At 39.0% G+C, this 26,520-nt stretch overlaps 1 protein-coding gene across 4 annotated transcripts in view; it reads right to left on the reverse strand.

The window, feature by feature from the left end:
- Positions 1–26,520, reverse strand: part of LOC122556555 (gamma-aminobutyric acid receptor subunit gamma-2-like) — a 133,700-nt gene that overhangs the window by 4,805 nt on the left and 102,375 nt on the right. For 3 of the 4 annotated variants that reach the window (XM_043703347.1, XM_043703343.1, XM_043703346.1), the window contains 3 exons: positions 20,768–20,920; positions 10,211–10,416; positions 9,313–9,336 (listed from right to left, as the gene is read on the reverse strand). In XM_043703347.1, coding sequence (XP_043559282.1) covers positions 9,313–9,336; positions 10,211–10,416; positions 20,768–20,920 — 383 coding nt within the window. The remainder of the gene's footprint in view (positions 1–9,312; positions 9,337–10,210; positions 10,417–20,767; positions 20,921–26,520) is intronic. The other variant, XM_043703348.1, reaches the window with a different exon arrangement.

Below are 26,520 nucleotides of genomic sequence, written 5' to 3' on the forward strand. Positions count from 1 at the left end.
ATCTGTTTCTCCACATCTCTGTTGCTATTGGGGGGCCTATAGTAAATACCCAACAAGGTGACTGCACCTTTCCTATTTCTGGCTTCAGCCCATACTACCTCCAGAGGCAGATCCCCCTCAAACTTCCTTTCTGCAGCCGTTATACCATTTCTAATTAGCAATGCCACTCCCCCTCCTTTTTTCCCACCCTCCCTAATCTTACTGAAACATCTGTAACCAGGAACCTCCAACAACCATTCCTGTCTATCCACGTTTCCGTGATGGCCACAACATCGTAGTCCCAGGTACCGATCCACGCCTTAAGTTCACCCACCTTGTTTCTGATACTCCTTGCGTTGAAGTATACGCACTTGAGCCCATCTCTGTGTCCGCTAGTAGTCCCTGTCAGTGCTACCTTCTCCACAGCCTCCCTACAGTCTTGGGCATCCTGACACACTGCTAGCTTACTTGCTGGACTACAAGTCCGGATCCCATCCCCCTGCCAAACTAGTTTAAATCCCCCCGAAGAGTGCTAGCAAACCTACCCTCCAGGATATTGGTGCCCTTCTGGTTCAGGTGCACCCCGTCCTGTTTGTACAGGTCCCACCTTCCCCAGAATGCAGTCCAATTGTCCAAATATTTGAAGCCCTCCCTCCTACACCAGCCTTGCAGCCACGTGTTCAACTGCACTCTCTCCCTATTCTTTGCCTCACTGTCACGTGGCACCAGCAACAACCCAGAGATGACGACTCTGTCTGTCCTAGCTTTTAGCTTCTAGCCTAACTCCTTGAGCTCTTGAATGACCTCCCCACCCCTCTTCCTACCTATGTCGTTGGTGCCAATGTGTACCACGACTTCTGGCTGCACACCCTCCCCCTTAAGGATTCTGAAGACACGGTCTGAGACGTTTTATCTAGATCCTTCACATATTTCTGTCTCTCACAATCTTAAACAAGGAAAAGCTTACTGTTCCAGAGAAGAAGGGGACTAATTTAAGTAATGAAGTCATAGCCGGGTAACATAATTGATTAGGATTCATGTTCCATTTAACCACATCCGAACTATAGATCTTCGATCTGCCAACAAAACTGAAATTATGGCATATCGATGCTCAAGTCATTAGTGATATCTGTTTTGTATAAATGGATCCTTTCAATCTGCCACAGGGGATACCAGTCACAGATCTGACTGCAGCTCTCAGCTGTATTAAATAGGTTATCAATGTCCTTTTCGCAAAGGACAAGGAGTTTTTCATTATCTGCACTTTCTTGACATTCAACAGGGAAAAGGTTTAAGTTTCATAGTGATACCTGGTTTCCCTACATGCACAGTGTGATTGATTTGCACGTAACATAGTCTACTGGGAAATAAGCACCCAGAATATGCCTTATTGGGAAAATTAAATAGTATGCAATTACATTTGAAATAAAAGAGAAGCTTGGAATCTTCCCAAATGGATTTTAATCAATTTTGCAGTAATACTGACATTTTACACAATTCATTATAGTATCTCACAACTCAAGTTTATAAAAATAGCTTTCTTACTTTCCCCTGTAATGGATGTCTTTTAGGAATGTTCTTACTTATAGAATTGATTACTGATTTCAGACATGGTTAATAATCAAAAAGCTGAAGTAGTCAAGAGTAGTTTAACCTAAAATTACAATGGAGTACTATAAAATCAATTAATTTTAAAAAAGATCATTCCTATTATAGAATCATGGGATCCCTACAGTGTGGAAGCAGGTTATTTGGTCCATCAAGTCCACACCGGCCCTCAAGGAGAATCCCACCCAGACCCACCCACCGAGTTTGCACATCCCTGGGCACTATAGGCAACTTAGCATGGCCAATCCACCTAACCTGCACATCTTTGAACTGTGGAAGGAAACTGGAGCACCCAGTGGAAACCCATGCAGACATGGGGAGAATGTGCAAACTCCACATAGACAAGGGTATACAAAGATTATAAAAGAATAAAAATTCAAGATGTTTTGGAAGTTGTAGATTTATCTGATCTGATTGATATTTTTGATAACGTCTGGTTAATCAGCTGGAAAAAGCAAATTCACTGTGAGGGACAGATTAGAGAATGATTCAATAGACACCAGAATATTTTTTTTATTTGTAGGAACATTCATCATTTTCGAGGAAGTCCATTCACTAAATAAGTGTCCAAACTTTTATGCATAAAAGACAATTAGCATTTAATTATTCTAAATTATTTCTGATTGATATTTGTACATGAATTTCCATACATAATTTTTTTGGAGTTTTGGAAGCAAGAGCATATCTCCTTTATTTGATTTCCCCTGGTTTAAAAGCACTACTTTTAGCTGTAAAGACCATTAGTATATTGTTGTTATATCAAGGATGATCCACTTTTTTATGCTTGTCCAAGAGGTGACAAGTAGCAATTTTAAAAGGTGGTTTTCTTTCGTACTTTTGTTACAGACTGGAATTCCTTGTGTTGAAGTAAAGACAAATCCAGAAAGAAGCAGAAAGTCCTAAGATCACCTAAGATCATCCTGATGGGGGAGGGGGGGAGGGGGGGGGGGGGTGTGGATGCATAAAGGGATTGCCTAGCATGGTAAACAGGTGATGGCTGGTGCCTGCAAACTGAAAATTTAAAAACCGTTGAATTGTTGATGTAAGTGAAGAGGGACTGGACAAGGTAAGAAAAGAAAATAGAGTTGAGGTAGGATTCCACTTCTGGAATCAAATGGCTTGGCTGGCCTCATGGTTTACCATTACACTACTGTTGGTGGAATTCACTTCAGTCTTTTCTCACATCCTGGCTCTAGTTCAATAATTCTGATCACTGTGAGCCACCAAGTAGAAATATGAAGTTCATAATATCGGAGAAAGTGAGAATGTAGATGTTGGAGATGAGTGTCGAAAAGTGTAGCACTGGAAAAACACAGCAGGCCAGGCAGCATCCAAGGAGCGGGAGAGTCTTAGTGAGCTCTAAAGGCTTTATTACTTCGACTCTCCCGCTCCTTGGATGCTGACTGGCCTGCTGTGTTTTTCCAGTGCTACACATTTCGACACTCATCTCCAACATCTACAGTTCTCACTTTCTCTGATATTATGAACTTCATATTTCTACTTGGTGGCTAACAGTGATCAGAATTATTGAACTAGAGCCAGGATGTGAGAAAAGACCGAAGTGAATTCCACCAACAGTAGTGTAATGGGTAAACCATGAGGCCAGTCAAGCGATTTGATTCCAGAAGTGGGAGGAACACCTGAACAGGAGCTCGGTCGTAATAGGGACCAGCAAGTGATGGCCCACAAAGCCCACCTAGGTACTGAACCATGGAGTCACAAAATCTACATGAAGCAACAAGTAAAAGAAACAAAAAATTCAATTTGGCACAGTGAGTAAAGACTTCCCAGAAATTCAAAAACTCCTTAAGAGGGAAGGGGAAGAAACAAGCGCTCAGAGAATCTACTAATGGTAAACATGTGAAGAAACAGTGTGCTGTCAACACCATGAATGAACTATTGGTGAGAATTCAACGCAGCCAGTGTTATGGAGGATTGCATAGTGCAAAGGGAGTGATCCTAGGTTACAGCTGCAGCAACAGCGCAGAGTTAAATACAGATCACTATACATTGCGAGCCTGCCTATCACAGTACAGAACACAGAAGGGTAAGAGGAACTCTTCCTAGGGGATATGGCAGGTCCACTGCAAGATTTCAACTTCATTAATTTCATTGACCTGCAGAACATATTCTAGTAAATATACATGAAAGGTAAGTGACAACAAAATTTACCTTAAATTGGCACAAGGGCAGATATATTGATTCTTTTGATGTCTTGGTCATGGTTAAAGAAAACATCCAACTTCTCCACTCAACTTTGTAATACTAGAGATTTTAAAATAACAGTAAACTAGCTGGTGCATGCCACCCTTTGCAACAATGTGAAGCCGGTCATCCTGAATGTTATTCCTAACCACTATTGTTCTTTACTTTAAATGGAACTGCATGTGTATCAAGTGCCAGAGTTGCTGAAGATGGTTCAGCAAACCAGGAATTTCTCTCCACTGCAGGCATCTAGCCTGAGGATTGCGAAAAGGTAATGCTGAGCTTCAGCTTATCAAAAGAGATGCTTGAAATGATTGGGGAGGGGGAGGTGTGACGAGCTGCTAATGGTATTTCTGGACGTTATTTTGCCCTTTCAAGAGATAACCACAGACACTCAGATTGTCATTTAGTGAAGGCTTAGACCTGTTCTCTTGCATCTGGGTAGCACTGTTTCAAAGTCCCTGCTGCCTCTTTTGAGCAGAATCATTGCTTTGTTTTCTTGAAGAAAGGAGAAATAAAGGTGCAGCAACAACCAACGTGGATTTAAACAGAAATTTCTCCCTTTGATAAAAGGTCAGAACACTAAAGGGAAGCAGGGGCAAAACTTTATACGAGAGCAATTATCAATAGAAGCAAGTGAAACTTTAAACGTTCTACAGTCAATAATGCCCACTGCAACAGCGTAGTATGGCTTATGGATTAAGAATAAGATCTTCAGTGATGCAAGGAAGAATTTCACAGCTCCATTGTGAAGAATATTGAAGCTTCAGTGAGGGTATAGGATGGGCCTGCTGCAGTAACAGTCACCAACCTTATATCAAGTGTCTTTACAAAGATATTCAGAGCACAATGCAAACTTGATGTATTTACAGGAAAGCTCCAAGTCCTCGAATTGAATCATCAACAATTATATACAGTTGATAAAAGGCTCAGGGAAAGATGAGGTCCTTTACTCCAAATTGGATCAAACCCATTTGACCTTCAAAGCTTTCACATCTGAAGACTGCCCTGGACCAGCTTTAATATTAAGCATTAAAAGGAGCTTGAACCACTAAACATAACTCAGGTTTGAAATAGTTTAAATATCTTTTAAAGAGGCTACTAACCTAAACAGTTCAGGCAGCATCCGAGGAGCAGTAAAATCGACGTTTCGGGCAAAAGCCCTTCATCAGGAATACAGGCAGAGAGCCTGAAAGATGGAGAGCCCTGCCTACCTGCCTATCTTCTTTTCCACTTATCCACTCCACCTCCCTCCCCCGACCTATCACCTTCATCCCCTCCCCCCTCACCTATTGTACTCTATGCTACTTTCTTCCCACCCTCACCCTCCTCTCACTTATCTCTTCACCCTTCAGGCTCTCTGCCTGTATTCCTGATGAAGGGCTTTTGCCCGAAACATCAATTTTACTGCTCCTCGGATGCTGCCTGAACTGCTGTGCTCTTCCAGCACCATTAATCCAGATACTGACCTAAACACCAGTTGCTAGTAGTTACATAACTCAAAACAAATGTCTGCAACTCAAAACAAATGTCTGCAACATATTTCTGAAAATTATTTACAGAAGTAGCCAGTGTTCTTATGCAACTGATATGAGCACAGTAAGCTTGAAAATAACTGAATAATACTATCTCAAGAATATATTATGCTATGGTCAATAAATGTGCTCTGGAGATTTACAGAGAAGGGACAAAATCTTGAAAAAGACAACACAATTTTTTTTAAACTTTGCAGAAAACTATCATTGAGAAGAACAATCCTTGTTAGGAATGGAAATCACCTGCAATTTCAGGATAATATCTAGCAAATAGCAAAAAGCTTCAGAGCACAGACAGAATTAAATGAACTGGTTATCCAGTCTGCAGACCATACTGTTATGCACTCTTACTTTCTGATACAGTTCCAGAGAAGTTCTTGTCTACAGAGACAGCTATTGTACGCTACACATGTGTTTGCCCTACCAAACAATAACAAGGGAGACTATACATCCTGTAGATCCTCCAGAGAGCTGAGAATACTGGTGAAAATTATTGCCTCAACCCAAAGAGGGGGATGGGGGCACTATGGGTAATGCTCACGTAAATAGAGAAATGTGGTACTGTAAAAGAACTTGGGTGAATTTACTACTGTATATCTTGACCCCTTTTCAAGCAGAATTAACATGTATTCTTGGGGTAAAGATACTGTGATGTTGGATAATACAGATCTAGTGCTTGAATCTGTAGAATGTCTTTTCTTTGCATGACTTGTAAATAGTTACACTAAAAACCCTGTCAATTGCCATTTAGAAAAGACTGTGGCTTTCACATGTCTATATCATGTGGTTTCTATAATGGACTGTTCTTTGTAATGCTATTATATAGAAAGTTTAAAAGTTTATTCCACAAATTTTCTTTTTTGCTTTAAATGGGCAGAAAATTAAAGGGTAGGGGGGAAGAGGTGGGTATATAAAAATGAATGACCTATTCCAGGAGATTATCACCCAGGTAGTGAAGCTGAAAATCTATACTGTGAGGCAACAGCAATTGTCTCTAGAAGATGGCCTTAGTGGAGATTTTTTAACATGTTACATTTTTCAAATTCTAAGATCTGGCACCATGTCACAATTAAGATACTATGGCAATGAACTTGTTCTGTGAAGTGAATGATTTGATTAGATGATTCAGAGCAGAAAAGGAAAGTAAGTAACTACTTTTGAATATTAGAGATTAAGGATTGATAAAATTCAGTCTACAGAAGTATGCAAAGTTGAAGAAAACATCTTTAAGTGTTATTGGTTTATGATAATGCATTGTTAAAACTTTTCTTGATAAATGGGATCAAATATAACTAAGCACATTTTCTGACAGAATATGTGCAATCATATCAATGTGGACAATCATTCAATTGCTTATTATACTGATTGAGTTGGACAACATTGACAGGATTTTCCAAATGATGGAAGAAATTCATAAATAGCAATTCTCTCTAACTTCTGAAAGTGATGAAATCGGGATTCATGAACTGGAATTTAATCAAAATCTGGTGCATTAACAATGGTTAGGATAGGACTGAGCAAGAACCTCACATAATACATCTGAACAGTATTATTTATTTCTTGAATCTCTTGAATATTTGTTTCAATCTTGAATCTAATTTATAACTATTTATATAGCATCTTAATAAATTAGCTAATGGACTTAAGTAATTTTGAAATGAATTAGTTCCATATGTATTTTGATTTTAGACACTGGATCGTAATGCCTAAAACAAAGAGCTTTGTGATTACTTCTTCAATTCTGCTGTTTAACATGAAGTGAATTCATGATGGAGATATTAGCCTACTATTGTATTATGTAACATATTGAACAGGGTCACAAAAGTGCCACTTTGTCTGATTGGTTTATATGTTGGATTTGTTGCCTTCGAAACATTTTACAAATTTCTTATCTACATCCAGTTTAGAACACATCAAAGGAGAATGGGTATTTTGCATCAAAAGTCTTAAGAGATATTGGTAAAATTAAAGGAAATAGGAACTTCATTGAACGCTGCTCACTAGAAGAACACATGTGATTAGCATTTAAAAGGCTGTAAAGATTTAGAATGTATACAATGCCGATTCCACTGGCTGTGTGTAGCAACATAATGAATTGTATATTGATTCGCATTGGATTTTGGAGGCAAAAACATTGACAGTAGGAATGCATCAGGCAAAAAAAAAGCAAACCTAAGACTCCATTATAAAGTAACTATTTATAATATTTACAAATAAAACATTCCCAACAATGAGACATATAATCTTTCCACTGCACTTAAAATGGAGAAGGTAATAGATTTATTTCTACCATTATGGTGCTCTCTGTTAGAAATATTTTTACAGAATACTTTTAATTGAAATTACATGTACCAAGCATGTCATCTTACTTTACGTAATTTTTGCTATATAGTTAAAAATGTCTCTTATCTTATCTTAGGCTATTTTAATAGCTCATATCTCCCAGTTAAAGTCAGAGTTGAAACAGTTGCAAAATAACACAAAAGTTACACATGGCCTGTCATGTCTTTCACAAAACGATTATTAACATTGTATTGATATTGTATAAGTATTCTTCAATTAACAAGCAACTGGTGCTCGGACGTAATTGAGAAATTAACTGGCAAATAATATTCATGCTACACATGTGCCAGGCAACAGCAGAGAATCCTCCAAAAGAAGAGAATCTAGCCTTGACATTAAATGATTTTGTCATTGCTGAATCCCCCATTAACAATGCCCTGGTAGTTAGGATTGACCAAAAGGTGACTGAACCAAAAACAGCTATATAAATACTGTGAGTACAAAAGCTGGTCAGGGTCTAGGAATTTTGTAGTCAGTATTTGATAGTTAATTCTTTGCCTAGTTGATGTGTGGCTCTGTTGCATAACTTCTTATAGCTGGCAAAACAAGGCAGACTGCCTATGTAATATGTTTTCCAACCCAAGCACAGCTATCTGGTCATGGATAGTGTCATAAAAATATACAAATTTATTCTTTTCTGCAATTATTTTTCCTATCTCTTTATGATTATATGTTTATCACTGCTACTGAACATGATTCCATCTCTCAAAACCATTCATTTCTCACTGTGTAGTTACTTGTAAGTGTAAACGACTGCTCAAAAGTAGCAATAATGTGTTGGGCCAAAGTTTCTATATTGTAAATATTTTGTAATGGAAGGATTCAAAGACATGACTCACAGTGAGCAAACCTGGATATGTAGCATCCTTCATTGTGTTAGGATGTCTCAAAGTGTTCTAAGTTCATTACTTTTAAAGTGCTACTTTGTCTTCAATCTTGGGGTGAGGGCTTTGCTTGAACCAGCATTTATTGACCATCTTTAATTCCCTTAAAGAAGGTTGTAGTGAGCTGCCACCTTGAACTGTTGCAGTGCTTGGAATGTAGGTGCACCCATATTTCTGAGAAAGAGGTTGCTCCGGCAATTAGGAGCAGTGATAGTGAAGGAATAGTGATGTTGTTCCATGTCAGGAGACTTGAGGGAAATTTGCAGGTTGTGGTGTTCCCATGCACCTGCTGTCCTGATCCCTTACGAAGGTACAGATTGTAGGTTTGTAAGGTGCTGCTGGGTGTGCCACTGAGAGTTATTGCAGTACACGTTTTAGACGGTACACACTGCATTTGATTGATGCATTGATGGTGAAGGGAGTGAACATGGAAGGTGGTGAATAGGATGCCAATCAAGTGATCTGTTTTGTCATGGGTTGTGTTAAACTTGAATGTTGTTGAACAGTATCCATCTAGGTAAGTGCAGAGTATTCCATCACACCTTGTGGTGACAAGAAGCAATCAAATAACATCCAAATATATTGAACCCATCTCAAAAGATAAAGGTACATTTTCCTTGTGATATTAATAACATCAGCATACTGACAGAAATAGATACCTTTGGTTAAAAAAAAGGGATATTTTCAAACTGGAAACAAACTAGAAATAAACAAAAAACTAATTATCTATGTTCATTGGAAAAATAAATATAAAGTACCTTTGACGAAAACATCCGAAGAAGCTTTTTTTAAGAAACAGAACAGAATAAAAATATTTAATGAAAACTTAAGGGGATATATCATTATCACAATGCAATTGAAATACATTTGAAGGAAGTGTAGAGAGAAATCAAAATCAATAAGTAGCAATAAATTCATTTATAGGACAGGAAACAGATCTATGTTGAATAACCTGTCATATCCCAGTGATGGACTTCATAGAGGCATTTGGATTTGAATGTCTGCTGCAGAGAATAACAGCTCCACAAAATGCATCTTATTATTTATATGGTGCACAAGAAATTCTCCTTAAATCTTAATTGAAAAGTCAGATGGTATGATTACACAGCATTATTTGGTAATAATGATCATCGAACAGGTACATTGGTTAATTCTTAGGTCAAAGATTGTAAAAACTGATCAAGCTCTAATGGTAGGTGTGTTAGGTATGTAGGCAAAAAATATAAGAGGGATGTTATGGCAGCAAATTTCAGAATGTGTGCTTTCCATTCCTTCATAATGATATACAGTTAAATCAGTAATATCTCAAAAAGGATAAAACATTTAATCAAGTGACCACATTTGGCAAAATGGACTCTACTTCCATTCTAAGTGGAAAATGTGGAACAGCTCATGAAGGCAAAAAAGTGCAATGTTTACACCCAAGGGAAGTATTTATTTCAAACGCATGCTATACTTCAGCACATTTATCTATTTAAAACAAAGAGTAGCATTACAATCTTTGAAGGAGTCAGTGTTACAGCAAAACACTCTGACAAAGCTTTTGAAAAAGTGCTTCTGTACCCATCACCAATTGTGGTGCTGACTTTTATGACCTTTCCAACTTCAAACATCAATAACCATATCTAAGGATGCTATTGTGATAAGAGTACATACGCGATTCTTCTTCTTCTTGTCTTTGTCTTTACTGGGCTTTCTGTTACTGACAAAATAATGCAAGGTCCCATATTCAATCAGCGCAGCAAACACAAAGATAAAGCAAACAGACACAAACAGGTCCATAGCAGTCACATAGGAAACCTTGGGGAGGGATTTACGTGCAATCGTGCTCAGTGTTGTCATAGTCAGGACAGTTGTTATGCCTGCAATGAAAGTAAGATCATGAAAATATGTGAGCAACCTCCTTTAACTTTTATTTGACACTATAACACATAGAAGAGAAGTAGACAATGAAACCTTCCATGCATTTATGTCTTTCATGTTTGTATTAGCATTACCTTTATTACATATAAATGGCATGTTAGCAATGGAACTTGACTTAAATACACTCCATCATTTTTATTTTGAATAGTTATCTCACTGAGCAAATAATTTCAATCCTGTGAAACATTTGATACACTCACTGCTGTTATTTGTGCAAGTGAATTTTCACTCCTTCAAATGCACTGGGATTTTGTGGCAAAGTAACAGCCCTTGCTGCTGTTTCAAAGAAAGTGACTGGCAAAGGTTTAATGATCCCTGAGGAATGGATTATCTTTCCTGGTATGAATTGGGCTCTGGCATCAAGCCAGGAGTGCTCCAGCCATCCAACAATAGTAATGTCAGTAAACAACATGAAGCTTATGAATTCTCACAGACAGCAAACCACTAAGTAGTGTAGACTTATTTCTCATATTTTATAAAATTTGCAGAGAGCAATAACAATCATGGCATACATAGACAGAGAGCAGAAATATTCTAAACAAACTTTAAAAATACATTTTTAATTGTATGCACGCCCTATGGAATTTTTGTCATAATGGTAAAGTTTGACAGACAAATATAATGGTTCTTTAGAAGTAGTTATGATCTGGTACAGCATTAATTCCCAGTTACATGTCATTGACAATACCATAAGTTTTAACATTGATATTAGAGCATAAGAAAAGTTCACAGTCAGACATTTCTAAGTGATTTCCATCTGTGGGGGACTTCAACAGTTTATTTTTCAGAGTAACAGAATATCATTGTTCAGCAGCTTCTGGATTTCTGTGTTCAACTGTGCACATGTAAATGCAATTTCACAATTGTAATGATGGTAAATGGTACCTATCTCACAATCAGTACATCTGGATAATTCAGGGCATCACAAAATGAGGTCGTCTATGAACATGTACAAGTCAGTTATGACATAACTGACAATCAAAAAATGGAAAAGTAGGTTACCTCTGTGGCATGTGGCTTTAGGCACTATGTGCTTAAAAAATGGTGCACATTTTGGATGAGAAGTGTGGTGGACGCTGCCTTGGTTAAAGAGTTTGCAGATTTGAACTAAATGACTATTTGCATCTGCAGAGCAGGCAGGTTACATTGTTCATCAGCAATACAATACTGCTCTGATTCCAGTAGTGCAGTTTTGAAAGTCATATCCCAATTTACACACAGAGGCGAAGTAGGCTATAATGCTAAACAGCTTCTATCTGCATTAGTTGTAGTGGATCAAATAATGATTATGGCATATCCATATCTTCTATCACAGTTCACCATTCACCAACAACCCTATGCTCTTCACATTTATTCTCTAATCATCATATTATCCTCTTTGTCACAATGAAAACAATGAACATCATCAAGGAAGTGCAGAGTAAAATCTAAATTTGAAATTTAATCTTGATAAAATGTGTATAAAAATAAGTACTTCCACCATATGCTTCAGCTGCCCATAATACATGATTATAGAAGGTTGTTGACCTGCAGTTGAGGAGACTGCAAATTGTTTTACATGTTGACCTTAAGCAGTTTGGGGCCTCAAAGGCTGTGCCACCATTCCTTGGCTGTGGTAGATTGCTCAAGCTGGCTAGACAACAGGCAACAGTAGGGATACTTGGGATGTGACAGGAATTTCACAGGCTGAGAAAAGATTGTAGGTTCATGCTCCACACTGCCACTGTCACTTTCCTCAAGTGATCTGTAAACCATCTTACTGATCTGTTAGGGATCACATTGATGGATTGCTATGTTATTCTGTAGATTCCTCTTAACAGGATATCCACACCTATGATTGTAGTAACATAATACAAGGCAACATTATGAGCTTCCATTGTTGCTCTCAAATCTTTGATAGAACTGTTAATTACATACATCTGCCTTCTTCTGTAGCCTGGTCCATTGAAACTGCCACTTGAAGCAGAGCTGGTGTATGACCTCAAAGTTCAGCAAGCTAAAAATATTGCTACTCTTGCCCATGACCACGGATCCTGTACTCGTGTAGTCTCAAGTGTAGATCCTCTTCTGTCCTAACCTCCAGTTATGCCATGTCAGTGTCAAAGTTAGCAACTACAAGAATAAGATCAAATGATGCTATTTTTTCATCCTTACTATCTTCATCATTTTACTCTACTGACTAGAAAAGATCCCTTACTTGGGTGCCTGAAAATGAAAAGAGACAAAGGTTTGCGCAGTGACGAGACAGGAGAAAGAGAGAAGTGTTGATTGAAGCCATCTGCAGCTTGTGAATCAGAAGAAATTGTAGAAAGACAGAAAATTGAATGAGATGAGGAGTAGATACGCACAAATCCTGATCATTGGTCACCACCAGTGGCCACAGCCTCAGTGATGGCCCATCCCATTGTGGGCAGCATTGTCTCCTACACTTGTTTTCCACTAGTTCTTTCCCCTCTGCCTTGGCATGGACCATTTTCTGTTGAATGAATAAGGGTATTAGTGTCCTATAAGATGCCTGGTTGAGTTGTACTTTCAAGGCTTGTAGCAGTGTTAATTGTGTCAGGGTAAAGTAAAGCCATTAATGTTAGGATTGAATGGTGATTGAAAGAGATTGTTGGTAGGTAGGTGATGGGGATTCAGTAAATTGAACACAGATTGAGAGTTTGTGGTGCAGTTGAAAGGACGTGTAATTTGAAGATGAATGGACTCATGTTGACAGCATCTTTTTCTTTATTGATCTCAGACCTACGGTACAATGAAAATTCTTGGACTTGCTTCCTTATATGATCAAACTATAGCCCAGATATTTTTGTTTAAAACTCCTACCATTTAAGTGGTACAGGGTGCAATTAAATAGTGCTAGCCACTCACTATCAGAGGCTTTTACTAAAAGCAACTATGTAGTGAGAATGAGATAGGTAAGGAAAGTTGTGACCAAGTTACAGAAAGATGCAACAAATATATAATCGGGGACTTCAATTTCCAAAAGATTAACAGGATTGTTAGAATAACAAGAAAAAAAGGCATGGAAATTTTGAAATGTTTACAGGAAAACCTTATTTGATCAATGCAATGAGGAAGAAAAGAGTGACAAGACTAGTTATGAGGAACAAAGTGGGGCAAATGGATCAAATTTTAGGGGAACAGTGAACAGTTTTAAGTAGTAATCGAAAAAGACAATGGGCAATCAAGCATCAAAAATATTTAACTAGAAAATACAGAGATGATCTTTGAAAGAAAATGGAAGTGTGAAGAAGACAAAATGAGAATACATTTAAGGCTAATATAAAAAGGATACTTAAACGTATTGTGCAAATGCATAATAGCAAAAGGATAGTGAAAAGGCGAAACTAACTAGGAAACATACGGAAGAATTCATAGTGGAAAAAACTTAAGGGTGATGGCATAGCAGCAATGAGTACTTTGTATTTGATTTGAGTAGAGGGGAAGAGGTTGTTAATGTAACAGGAAAGAAGGACAAAGTAGCAATGTTAAAAATAAATGAAAAAATATGATTAAGTGCACAATACAAAATAAAATCATCACCTGCTCCAGATGGGATGCTTACAGGTTATTGAATGGAACCTTCCAATTTTCCTTCAAATGTGGGTTGGTGCCTTAGAACCAGAGAACTAGAAGTGCTACTCTTTTCTTCCAAAAAAAATGAAGTGAGGAATAAACTTAGCAACTACGGGCCAGTGAACTTAACATCAGTGAAAAAATCACTGGAGACAAAAATCCAGGGAGGAAAATATTTAGCACTTGGAAAAGTATGTCATAATAAGTGAAAGTCATCATGAATGTGTTAAAAGCCACTTTAGTTTAGTTGACTTGATTTAGTTCTTAGATGAAGTAATGGAAATAACATGATAATGGTAGTTTGAGTAATGTATTTATAGATGTTCAAAAGATGTTTGACAAATTACTACACAATAGACTTGTTAAACAAAAGCTTTTAGAATTAAAGGGATAGAAGCAGTATGAGTATGAAATTAGCTGAAGGGTTGAGGGCAGAGATTAGTGGTGATTTGGTACTTTTCAGATGAGTGCAAACCAAAAAGATGTTTTCCGAGTGTTGGTACTAGGAACACTGCAATTTCGATATATTAATAACTTAAACCTGATTGGACAGGGCATGATTTCAAGTTTATACATTAAAAAGAAAACCTCTGCCAACCATAATGAAGTCATAATGTATTTCATAAAATATGATGATGACATAAACAAAATCGTGCCATTTTACAGGGGTTGCAGCGAGATGGGGACTTGTGTACGTACATAAACTTTTGAGGCTTGCATGACAAGTTGAGAAACCACTCAAAATGCAAGTGCTTAGGGCCAGATTTTCAGGGCACAATTTTCCTGAGTCCATGGACTAAATTAAAATAATGTGTGGGATCAGGACATATTAGTTCTGCCCCTATTTCCAACCAACCCAATTTCTGTCATTAAGGAAGAGGCCAGAATGTGATTCATTGCCCCTGTGACTGCTTACACTCTGTCTCTGAGGTCGGTAGGCCCAACTCTGTACTGTATCAACACAGTCTCCAAATCCGCAGTAAAAATCACATGTTTATGGATACCTTCTTAATTAGAAAGTTTGCGTTTATTTGGTGAAATTTAATAACTTGAGCAATCAGTTTTAATCGCGGAAATATGGTCCAATGAGAACAAAATAGAATTATCATTGACAGTTAACTGCCAAATTTTGTTTAAAATTTAAATCAGGCAGTTTGACTTAGATTGGTCAAGGAATTACCTTGAAATTTGAAATAGCAAATGCCTCTAAGCTTTTTCTTTGTGCTGAATCAGGCGCAGCGTGTGTACAAATACATTCTATCTGCAAAGAACAGGGCCCTACATAATAATATAAACATGTGCCACTTCCAATACATGTAAGTGTGTCGTACTGAGAAAAACTGACAACCCCAAATTGATTTGTCAGCATATTTCTTTGCACACTTAGGATTGTCCAACAAATATTGTCCATTGCAGAATGATTCTAATTTTGGACACTGCATTGAGAACTTTGTAAGTGTGGGCTGCATGAGTACAGTCAGCATTTTGCTTTTGCAAACGGAGTGATATGATGTTCAATATATTCTGCCAGGCTTTGTAACATATGACCTATATGCTTGGTAACAAATCAGCAAAGAAATTCATATACCGGGTTATACTGACAGACGATTTGCAGAAATATGAGTATATCATAATAAAAATGACTAGCTGAGGGGGAAATGTAACTACCCATTTCTACCCCACATTAAAACTAAAAATCTGATTCAAACCGAATCATATTGTATTCCTCTTCAGTTCTATAGCATCATAAAAATGAAGGGTCTGCCCTGAGTCTTTCCAAAAGTGGGTAGGGGAGTTTAATTGGGTAGCCGACAATATTTTCCACAGCAAGTTAAAGTTTTGCTGTTATGTTTTTGGATTCTTTCGGGTGGATCAGCCTTTTCACAGTGAGCAGCCTCTTTTGCATAAAATAGCATCCATGAATATTAAGTAACACTCGAACCTGTTGGAGTTATGTTGACGAGCACAATGCTGTAAGGTCAAAATGGGAAGCATGTATTCACAAGCCTGACTACGTACATGAGGCATGCGCTTGGTAGGGTTCGCTTCTCCTTCCAAACTGCAGACAGTTCAAACTTCTTGACTAATATGGATATTTCATCACCAAGTCATTTCTTCGCACGAACAATTACACAGTATAAAAAGTGAGGTCTACCAGGGCCAGTTTATATGGTATTTGATCTTTCTCATTGTTAAATGCTTACTGTATCAAGGGTGAAGCCTGACCCAGTTAATTTGCCCATGATAGAAAACAGAATAGAACATAGAACAGTACAGTGCAGAACAGGCCCTTGGGCCCTCGATGTTGCGCCGACCTGTGAAATGTTCTCAGCTCGACCACCTACACTATCCCAATATCATTCATGTGCTTATCTAAGGATTGTTTAAATCTCCCTAATGTGGCTGAGTTGACTTCCTTAGCAGGTAGGGCTTTCCACGTCCTTACCACACTCTGCGTAAAGAAGTTGCCTCTGACATCTGTCTTAAATCCATCACCCCTCAATTTGTAGTTATGCCCTCTCGTACAAGCTGACATCATCATCCTAGGAAAAAGCCTTTCACTGTCTACCCTATTTAATCCTCTGATCACCTTGTATGTCTCTATCAAATCTCCCCTTAGCCTTCTTCTTTCCAATGAGAACAGACCCAAGTCTCTCAGCCTTTCCTCATAAGACCTTCCCTCCAGACCAGGCAACATCCTGGTAAATCTCCTCTGCACTTTTTCCAATACTTCCACATCCTTTCTGTAATGGAGCGACCAGACTGTACACAATATTCCAAGTGTGGCCGCATCAGTGTTTTGTATAGTTGCAGCATGATATTGCAGTTCCGGAACTCAATCTCTCTGCCAATGAAACCTAACAAACCGTACGCCTTCTTAACAGCACTATCCACCTGGGTGGCAACTTTCAGGGATCTATGCTCATGGACTCCAAGATCCCTCTGCACATCCACACAACCAAGAATCTTTCCATTGATCCAGTACTCTGCCTTCCTGTTATTCCTCTCAAAGTGCATCACCTCATATTTAGCTGCATTGAACTCCATTTGCCACCTCTCAGCCTGTTTCTGCAGTTTATCCAAGTCCCCATGCAATCTGTAACACACTTCCAAACTGTCCACTAATCCACCGACTTTAGTGTCATCTGCAAATTTACTAATCTATCCACCTATGCCTGCATCTAAGTCATTTATAAAAATGACAAACAGCAGTGGTCCCAAAACAGATCCTTGTGGCACACCACTAGTAACTACTTCAAACTGAATATTTTCTATCAACCACCACTGGCTGCCTTCTTCCAGAAAGCCAGTTGCCACACAGGCTGACACTAGCAAATCTGACCAGATCAGACAGCGTTTAAGTCGAAGGGACCTTCAGTCAAAAGGTTCAGAAATTGGTTGGTTAGGTACGAACAAATGATATGGAATGGAGCTGAATGTCCACATTGTGAGAGGTGCTGGAAGGGGCCAGGAAAATGAAAGAAGGCAACTGGGATGTAGGGGGAGAGCCATTGTGATCAGGATAAGGAAAAATGGTCCCTGAATATTTAGAGTTTGGAACACAAGGGCATTAAGGCACTGGAGAGGCAGAATGAGCAGGTAATTTTGATAATGACTCAGTGTGAGGCTAAGGCTGGGTATGGAGATCTGGACGGCTGTGGAATTAAGGAGAAGAGCAGGAATGTCAAGTAGGTGGTGAAAGGTCTGATAATCACAGAAGGATATTGAAAAAGGACAGAATGAATGCAAGAAAGAAGTGATGGGGAAGCAAAGTGTGCTGTAGAAAAGAAGTGGAGAGTATGAACAAATCATGTGAAAATTTAACAAGCACTACCTTTCTGCAAAATCGCCTAATATAAAATGGCCATGCAGAGCACGCACAGTACAAACTGAGACCTGTTTGCACTTGTTCCTGCACAAACAACAGAGGGAATTGACATGGAAATTGAAAAATACCACGTGCTTGGTTAAGGCCTAAACCTGAAAGGGAGCATTCAGTACAAAATAAAGATGAATTGGATCCATCAACTCCTAACCATAACAGCCCATCCACATGCCATGAATCATTTAACTCTGAGAAGAATGGCATTTAGGAATCACAAATAGTGGTTTTGATGGTTGGTGGATGGGGGCAAGGGGTAAGGAAGTATTTCACATGCAGCTACACAGGCGCATTCACAGCCGATGTGTCTGAATGCTAAAGACATAGTGATAAAATTGTTATGTAAGCTATAGATTCCAAGGTTGTAGGGCTGTACTTCAGGAAACAATGAAGAGCAGCAAGAATCTGATTGAACTGATTGTTTTCCATGCACAAAACAATGTAAAGAACAAGGCTACAAAGATCTTGTAAATGGCAGATGAGAAAGTGGAAATCCAGGCATGGGTTCTGGAGGATGCATTTCACCACGCAAATGTGGCTGTCGGGCAGGTCTGTGGTCAACCTCTGAGAAGCCTGTCAAAACCCATACGATAACCTGACTGTGTCAGGATTTCAAACAGAAAACAAACATTGCTGTCCTGATATTTCTTCACAGATCCGTACTTTCGTGCCAGGTGTTTGAGTAACTTAATCCAGTAGCTGCACGAGTTTTGCTGTGGTAAAGGTGGAGGGAAAGAGGAGAAGATGAAGGAAATCCCAACACCAACATAATCAGAGACACAAGCTCAAAGAGCTGCAGCCAAGTGAACCAGGGTATTCAGCACTGTTGAATAAAGGAAGGCTCACACTATGGCATGTTGGAACTGGAGATCGATGAGTTGAGCATTATATGCTCAACTCATCGATTGCCAGTTCCGACGTGCCACAGCGAGAAATTGTAATGACTTCCTCAGGAGACAGACAAGGGATGCAACAGATAGGGACCCTTCATTGCCCAGTACTTCCTGGGAGTGGAGAAACTACATCATGTTCTTCACAGCCTGCAACACATTATCGATGAGGATGACCACCTCGCCAAGACCTTCCTTATGCCTCCACTTCTCACCTTTGAACATCCACCAAACTTTAAACAAACCATTGTTCGCAGCTAACTACCCAGACATCAGGACAATATTGACCACAACACTGTACAACCCTGTCATGGCAATCATGTAAGACAAGTCAGAGTGTCGACATGGATACACGTGGGGACACTGCCCACCATCTTCGCGGCAGGTACTCATATGACTCGGCCAAAGTTGTTTATCTCATATGCTGCAGGGAAGGATGCCCATGGCGAGACCGAGCAAACACTGTGACAGTGAATGAATAGATACCACACAATAATCGCCAGACAGGGATGTCCCCTTCCAGTCAGGGAACACTTCAGCATTCAGGGACATTTGGCCTCAGATCTTCAGGTGACTGTCCTCCAAGGCTGACTTCAGGATATGCAACAAAGCAGAGTCGCTGAGCAGAGGCTGATAGCCAAGTTTGTTACCCATGAGCATGGCCTCAACAGAAACCTTGGATGTGTTACCGTTGGCCAGAAACTGGACCAGCCATATAAACATTGTGGCGACAAAAGCAAGTCAAAGGCTTTTAGTTCTGTGACTAGTAACTCAACTACTGAATCCTCAAACCTATCCACCATCAGCAAGGCTTGAGTCAGGAGTGTGACAGAACATATCACACTTGCAGTTGCAATAACTCAAGAAGCTTGACATCATTCAGGATAAAGCAGCCTCATGGATTGGTTCCACATCTAACACCTTCAACATTCATTCCCTCCATAATAAATGCATTGTAGCATTTATATACAAGATGCACTCCCATGAATCACCAAAGCTCCTTAGATAGTACCTTCAAAACCTGTGACCTCTATCACCTCGGAGGGCATCAAATATATCACCAGTTTTAAGTTCCCCTGCAAATCATATACCATTCTGACGTGGAACTACATTGCAATTCCTTCCGTGTCACTGGATCCAAACCTTGGAATTTCCTTCCCTCATATCAGCATAGTCACTGTGCCTATACCACAAAGACTGCAGTATAAGGCAGTTCACCATCACTTTATCTATCAGCAATAAGGGATGGACAATTAATGTTGGCACAGTCAGCAACACCCAAATCCTCCTGAATAGGTAAAAGAAAATCACAGGTGATTGACAAGAATCAGAGAAAAATCACACAATTATCATATGTTAGATTGCTGTGCCATGAAATTTTACTCCTGAAATTAAAGCTTAGTACTGAAAAATACACTTCCTTTGGTGAGGTAGAGTCACTTGACCTGAAACATTAACTCTGATTTCTCTCCACAGACGCTGCCAGACCTACTTGAGCATTTCCAGCAATTTCTATTTTTGTTTCTGATTTACAGCATCCACAATTCATTTGATTTTGATCTTTACTGCCTTTGCATATTATACATTTAAAATAGTGGCCAATATTCAGAGTTTAATGCATTTGTTGTAATTGTTCAGAACTGCCTAAATAGCTATGTTATTCTTATACATTATAAATAAATGTTCAGTCATGAGTCTCCACATATGCACTGCATGGATATGTACTATTCTTCTTCATTGACATTAATGAAGCATTGTGCAAGTATTGATCTGTGGCATAGCCTGCCTGCACAGAATAAACATGATACAGTGTAATGAGAAGCAGTGCAACATACAATAATTCCTCCCCTGTATATTTATTTTTAAAGGAACAATTAGAAGAGGTGAAAACTGTTATTGTTTTGTCAGAAAGCAATATAGTTCATATGATGTAATTACCTAATGATGTTCTGGCTGGTACTGCATCCTTATTGATCCAAAATGATACCCAGGATAAAACAACCGTCAATGTGCAAGGGATATAGGTCTGGATAGTGAAGTAGCCCATTCGTCTGCTAAGATCGAAGTACACAGACATCACAACATAATCTCCTGCAAAAAGATAAAAATAGAAGGCGAATCTTTCACTCATAATAAAGCAATATCGGCACGGAGAATGAATGATGCTAACCTCTCATTAGGCTTGCAGCTGTCAAATGAATTAAGTGTGGTAATGTGAAGTAATTAGAAAATCATCTAAGTGTCCTCTAAAGGAAATATTGGATGTGTATAAAGCAGGGCAAACAACTGCATGTCTCTTTCACCAATCAGTTTGAAGAATCCTTTCTATGACATTCTAAGAGTTAGAATGTGTAATTGAACATAATCAAATGCAGAGAAGTGAAACCTCCATTTAAATTTGAAATCACAAACAAACGCTTTCTTGTAGTGTGTGTATTGGGTATCTAGTGGATACATACCACAATGTCATATTCTCCCTGAATCTCTGGATAAAGTATTGATGTGGCATGGCTTCCATAGGAGCAGAGCAAATCAGTCAGGAACTTTTTGAACTTCACATTTTATAGTAGTAATGTTTGAATGGTGGAACTTTTTTTTGGATTAGATTCCCTACAGTATGGAAGCAGGCCCTTCGGCCTAACAAATCCACACCGCCCCTCCGAATAGTAACCCACTCATTCCCTTACCCTGAATTTACCCCTGACTAATGCACCAAACACGAGGGGCAATTTAGCATGTTCAATTCACCTGACCTGACCTGCACATCTTTTGGATTGTGGGAGGAAACGTGAGCACCCAGAGGTAACCCACGCAGATACGGGGAGAATGTGCAAACTCCACGCAGACAATCGACCGAGGCTGGAATCTAACCCGGGTCCCTGGAGCTGTGAGGCAGCAGTGCTAACTACTGAGCCACCACACCACCCTATGTTAATGTTAATCCATAATAATTATAAAAGTCAATAGCCTTGTTATTACCTGAACTATATAACATGGTATAATTTCAAATTATTATAATACTATTACTATATTTACAACTGAATTTTCCAACAGGAATGTTCCTGTCTACAGAATTGGAAAGAATGATTTGGGGATTTTAAGAAAGATTTCAGGCTATACAAATAAATGATCTAACACAAAGAGGGGGCAGGCAATATAGAAGCATAACATTTTTCTTGTCTATTAGCGGAAACTTAATAAGGTTTTCTTATATCCTTGATATTTTTTCTTAGAGAAGCTTTGTTTCCAGTTATAGGATCAGAAGGGTGTTATAATGAAACCAGATCCAGATAGGTATCATGTTTGTTTGCTACATCAGCATTTCATAAATTGTATTAGTCAAAAAATATTGTATCATTCCTAATTTTTTTGTGATCTAAGTATAAGAAATTGGTAATTAAGTTAGACATAGGATCCAAAAATTGTACTAAAAGAAGGATCTAAATGACCTGATGCAACACTTCTTTTCCCTTCACTTCATATGGAACTGAAGTAGCAATAGGCCATCCAAATATAACATGACATAGGTCAACAAAATTGAGACTGTTCAGGTCTTCGCCATCAAGAGGTAGAAGTCTACTCAACAAACGTAAAAGTGTTCAACACTAACTCACACCTGAGTTAGGAGATTATCCAGAGACTAGGAGAAAGTGAGGAATGCAGATGCTGGTGATCAGAGTTGAGAGTGTGCTGCTGGAAAAGCACAGCAGCTCAGGCAGCATCCAAGGAGCAGGAGAATCGACGTTTCAGGCATAGGCCGTTCATCAGGATGTGACGGGGAGTGGGGGGCGAAGTGGCTGAGAGATAAATAGGTTGGTGGGAGTGAGGTGGGGGGAGGTCGCTAAATAGGCAGTAGGTTGATGCAGGTGTAGACTGTGGGGTGATCGTGATAGTTTGAAGGGGAGGGTGGAGCAAATAGGTTATCCAGAGATGTTAGCACAAATTCTCAGCTGACACTTCAGTTTACTGCATTATCGGAGATTACATCTTTCAAAAGGGATGTTAAGGCAAGATAAAACCAAAATGTGCTGGTAGCATCTGTGAAGAAAGAAACAAAGTTAATTTTTCTAAAGACTCTACTTTGTTAGAGTTCCACAGAACAATTGTCTAGGGAGCTTTATAAAGACTGTAGAGGAGATGGGAAAGAAAATGAGCTGAAAAGAAACAGCAATTAAAAATAAATCAAATGCTAAAGTAAACAGCACTAAAACTGAGGATTCATGCATAAGGTTAAAAATTCTATAACTTTGACATGAGATGAGCAGGTACTTTCTTTTCTGGAGTGATTATATGGAATTTGCTCAGTGCAAAAGCAGTTAGTATTATTTTGAGGAGAAAAGTCTTCATAAGTAGAGTCATGTAAGAATCTGGATAGAAATAGAATTAAGCAAAAATGCTTAAATAACTTTTGAACAAGAACAATATTTGGGTTACATTAACAGTATTAATGTGCACTCAAAAATGAGAATGTGTTCAGGATCCACCTCTTAGTAAATGAAACCAACAAAAATGAGTATTTGGCAGTTAAAGGGTTAGTACTGGGGGGTTTTAAATTCACTCAATTCCTGGAATAGCTTGTACTGGAATTTATATTCATATGTACCATTTTATAGAATCGAGATACTGTCCTCCAACTGCAATAAACTTAATGCTACTTAGTCAATGTGGAATTTAAAGTTAGACAATACTGTCAGATTTATGCAAGTTATATTGTAGCAAATAATGGGTGCAATATTCCTCGCCTTTTTCCTAAGAAGAGATTTTTTTTTGTTCATGGGATTTGTGCTTCACTGGCTAAGCCTTCAATTAATTGTTCATCCCTAATTGACCAAAGGGCTGTGAACAGTCAACTGCTTTGCTACACATCTGGAGTCACATGCTGATCACACCAGGTAAGGGCTACAGTATCTTCCCGCAAGGAAGGACATTAGTGAATCAAATGGGTGTTTATAACAGCTGACTATCACTACATGATCACCATTGTATAATTTTTCTATTCCTGATATTTCTTAAATTCAAATCTCACCATCTTTCATGGTGGGGATTCAAACCCATATCCCGGAGCAGTGGTCTAGCATTCTGGTTTACTAGTCCAGTCATCCAGTCATGTTATTATGATGTCACCACCTTCCCATGTTGTAAATTTCCTTCCAAGTTCTTGATTAAGAGTCACTTTCTTCAAACTTCAAATTTCATGTATTATTTATTTTTAAATATACATCTCACTGAATATGTTCATATGAAATCACTAAGGAAGTTAGTGATGACTTCCGATAGAAAACGTCTTCTCCTGGTGATTTTACATGACAAAATGCTTGGAAACAAAGCTGGATAATTAATTGATGGGACATGTATAGATTAACTGATCTTTGGACAGCAATTTGTCTAACATTTGTTACTCCACTGGGAACTTGAAGAAAATCTTTCAATAAATTAATTAGGTCATGCTTAAAAAGCCACAAATCTTCACCATTTAAAGATCAATAGTTTGAGGTATTCATTCCAAAATATTTACAATGGCAGAAAAGTCAATAGTGTCAATACAATATTGTCAACCCAGATGTGCTATATAGGTGAATGCCTAAGTTGAGGATTGGTACCATTCAATTCATGACTCAGAACTATATTTTCCCAATTGTAGGGAAAGTAGCTCATTACATGAGATTCTTGGCACAATGATCCATCTCAACCTTTTGTATGTAATTCTCTGATTGTTATCTCATTAATGCTGCAACTGATCATGTGGCAGGAGAAGTAAAGGTTCTCAACACCACTGGGATTTTACAATGTTACCGTCACTGACATCATAATTAAAGTCCAGTTGCACAACACTTCAGATGATGCAAGCCAGGAACTGCACTTCATACTGTGGTCCTGCACCATCATCTCCAAGGATTTAGCTGCTCAGTTTGAGGTTCAGTGGACAAGATGACAGAGAGGACAGCAGTACAAGGGAGACAAGGTTATCGGGCACATCAGCATGGACTGAGATAACAAGCCTGGGTATGTGCAGTTTCCCGAGTGAAACACAGCTTTGAAGGAAGAATAATAATGATTTCTGTCTTCTGCATGGGGAAATGCACTATTGCATTTCTACTACCTCATACTCACAGGGCCATTATTCACTCTAACTCTGCCAGTGCACACACATACAATCATGACTTATGAACTACAACTCACACTATTGCATGCATTATGTCTACTCAGTGGCCATCTCCCACCTCATGCTCCCAAAAAACTCATCCTTCTGCCTTCTGCATTTCCTACTCACTCACTGGGGAAACCTCACCACCTCTTCTCTGCCTTCATCATCACTAACTGTTTTTCTGTCCACTATCATCATACTCAATCCATCCTTTTGTCTCATTGAAGAAAAAGATTAGTCAATTCACTGGATTGATATCTTCACAGCACCCTAATTCATGTACCTGTAACCCCCAAACTGATTTCAATTAATTTGCATGACTGACTATGGCCCAATTCCTGGAATCCAAGGACACAGATCCTCTGGTACAACCAGGTGCCTTACTTGACCATGGTCAGAACTGGAATGGCAAAATCCCACTGACTGATTGCAGCAGTACCCATTGACTGACTAAAGTCCCTCTAAACCTCATTAAGGACTGATCTCCTCTGAGTTTCACGCAGTACTATTTGGTTGAAGTGCATACAGTGTGTTTGCTGTGTAAACTGCTGGTACATGCTGTATGTGATACTTACATAGCACAGTGCTGTAAGGCAAAACATGTCCAATCCTCCAAACCATGTCAAGCTGCCTGATTCTATCTATACACTTAAGCCCATTCCCATTTGCAAGCCCAAGGCTGGCAGCTTCCAACTAAATGAAATGTGATTAATTCCTAAGAAATGAAGTAAAGAGCTATAAGATCCATCTTGTGTTGCTGCACATGATACACGCATTCCTGCTCACAAAATGATCTTGCAGAAATATGCACTGCGTAAAGTGTCCTTGAGGTTAATTTGAAGTCCTGAAGTGCTGTATTGACCCAAAAGCAGGCAGGCTGAAGTGATGAGCCTGGTGGTTTGCCAACCCCATCTTGTTAGATTTGGAGATACTAGTGTTGACCTGGGGTGTACAAAGTTAAAAATAACACAACACCAGATTATAGTTCAACAGGTTTATTTGAAAGCACTAGCTTTCAGAGTGCTGCTCCTTCATCAGGTGGTTGTCTTGTCACACCATCTTGTTAGAGGGAGGGTGGAAGAGTATAGTGTCGATGGAGCATGAAGGGATGTTGTGATGATGACAGATTTGCATGAAGGTCTAAAGAAGCAAATAGCAAACTGCTGCCAGCTGCTGAACACATTTCTGCACTGGGGATTGAACTTTAGGACAAGTAGGAAAGAATTTGAAGCTGCGTAGAAATGAGGAGAAAGTGAGGTCTGCAGATGCTGGAGATCAGAGCTGAAAATGTGTTGCTGGAAAAGCACAGCAGGTCAGGCAGCATCCAGGGAACAGGAGAATCGACATTTCGGGCATAAGCCCTTCTTCAGGAATGGCTTTCCTGAAGAAGGGCTTATGCCCGAAACGTCGATTCTCCTGTTCCCTGGATGCTGCCTGACCTGCTGCGCTTTTCCAGCAACACATTTTCAGCTGCGTAGAAATGAGGCAAGTTGGACTAATAATGAGACATGAATACAGGGTAATAAGGTTGACATTATTAGCATGA

The sequence above is a fragment of the Chiloscyllium plagiosum genome, chromosome 14 (genome assembly GCF_004010195.1).
Source record: "Chiloscyllium plagiosum isolate BGI_BamShark_2017 chromosome 14, ASM401019v2, whole genome shotgun sequence".
In the NCBI taxonomy this organism is placed as follows: Eukaryota; Metazoa; Chordata; class Chondrichthyes; order Orectolobiformes; family Hemiscylliidae; genus Chiloscyllium; species Chiloscyllium plagiosum.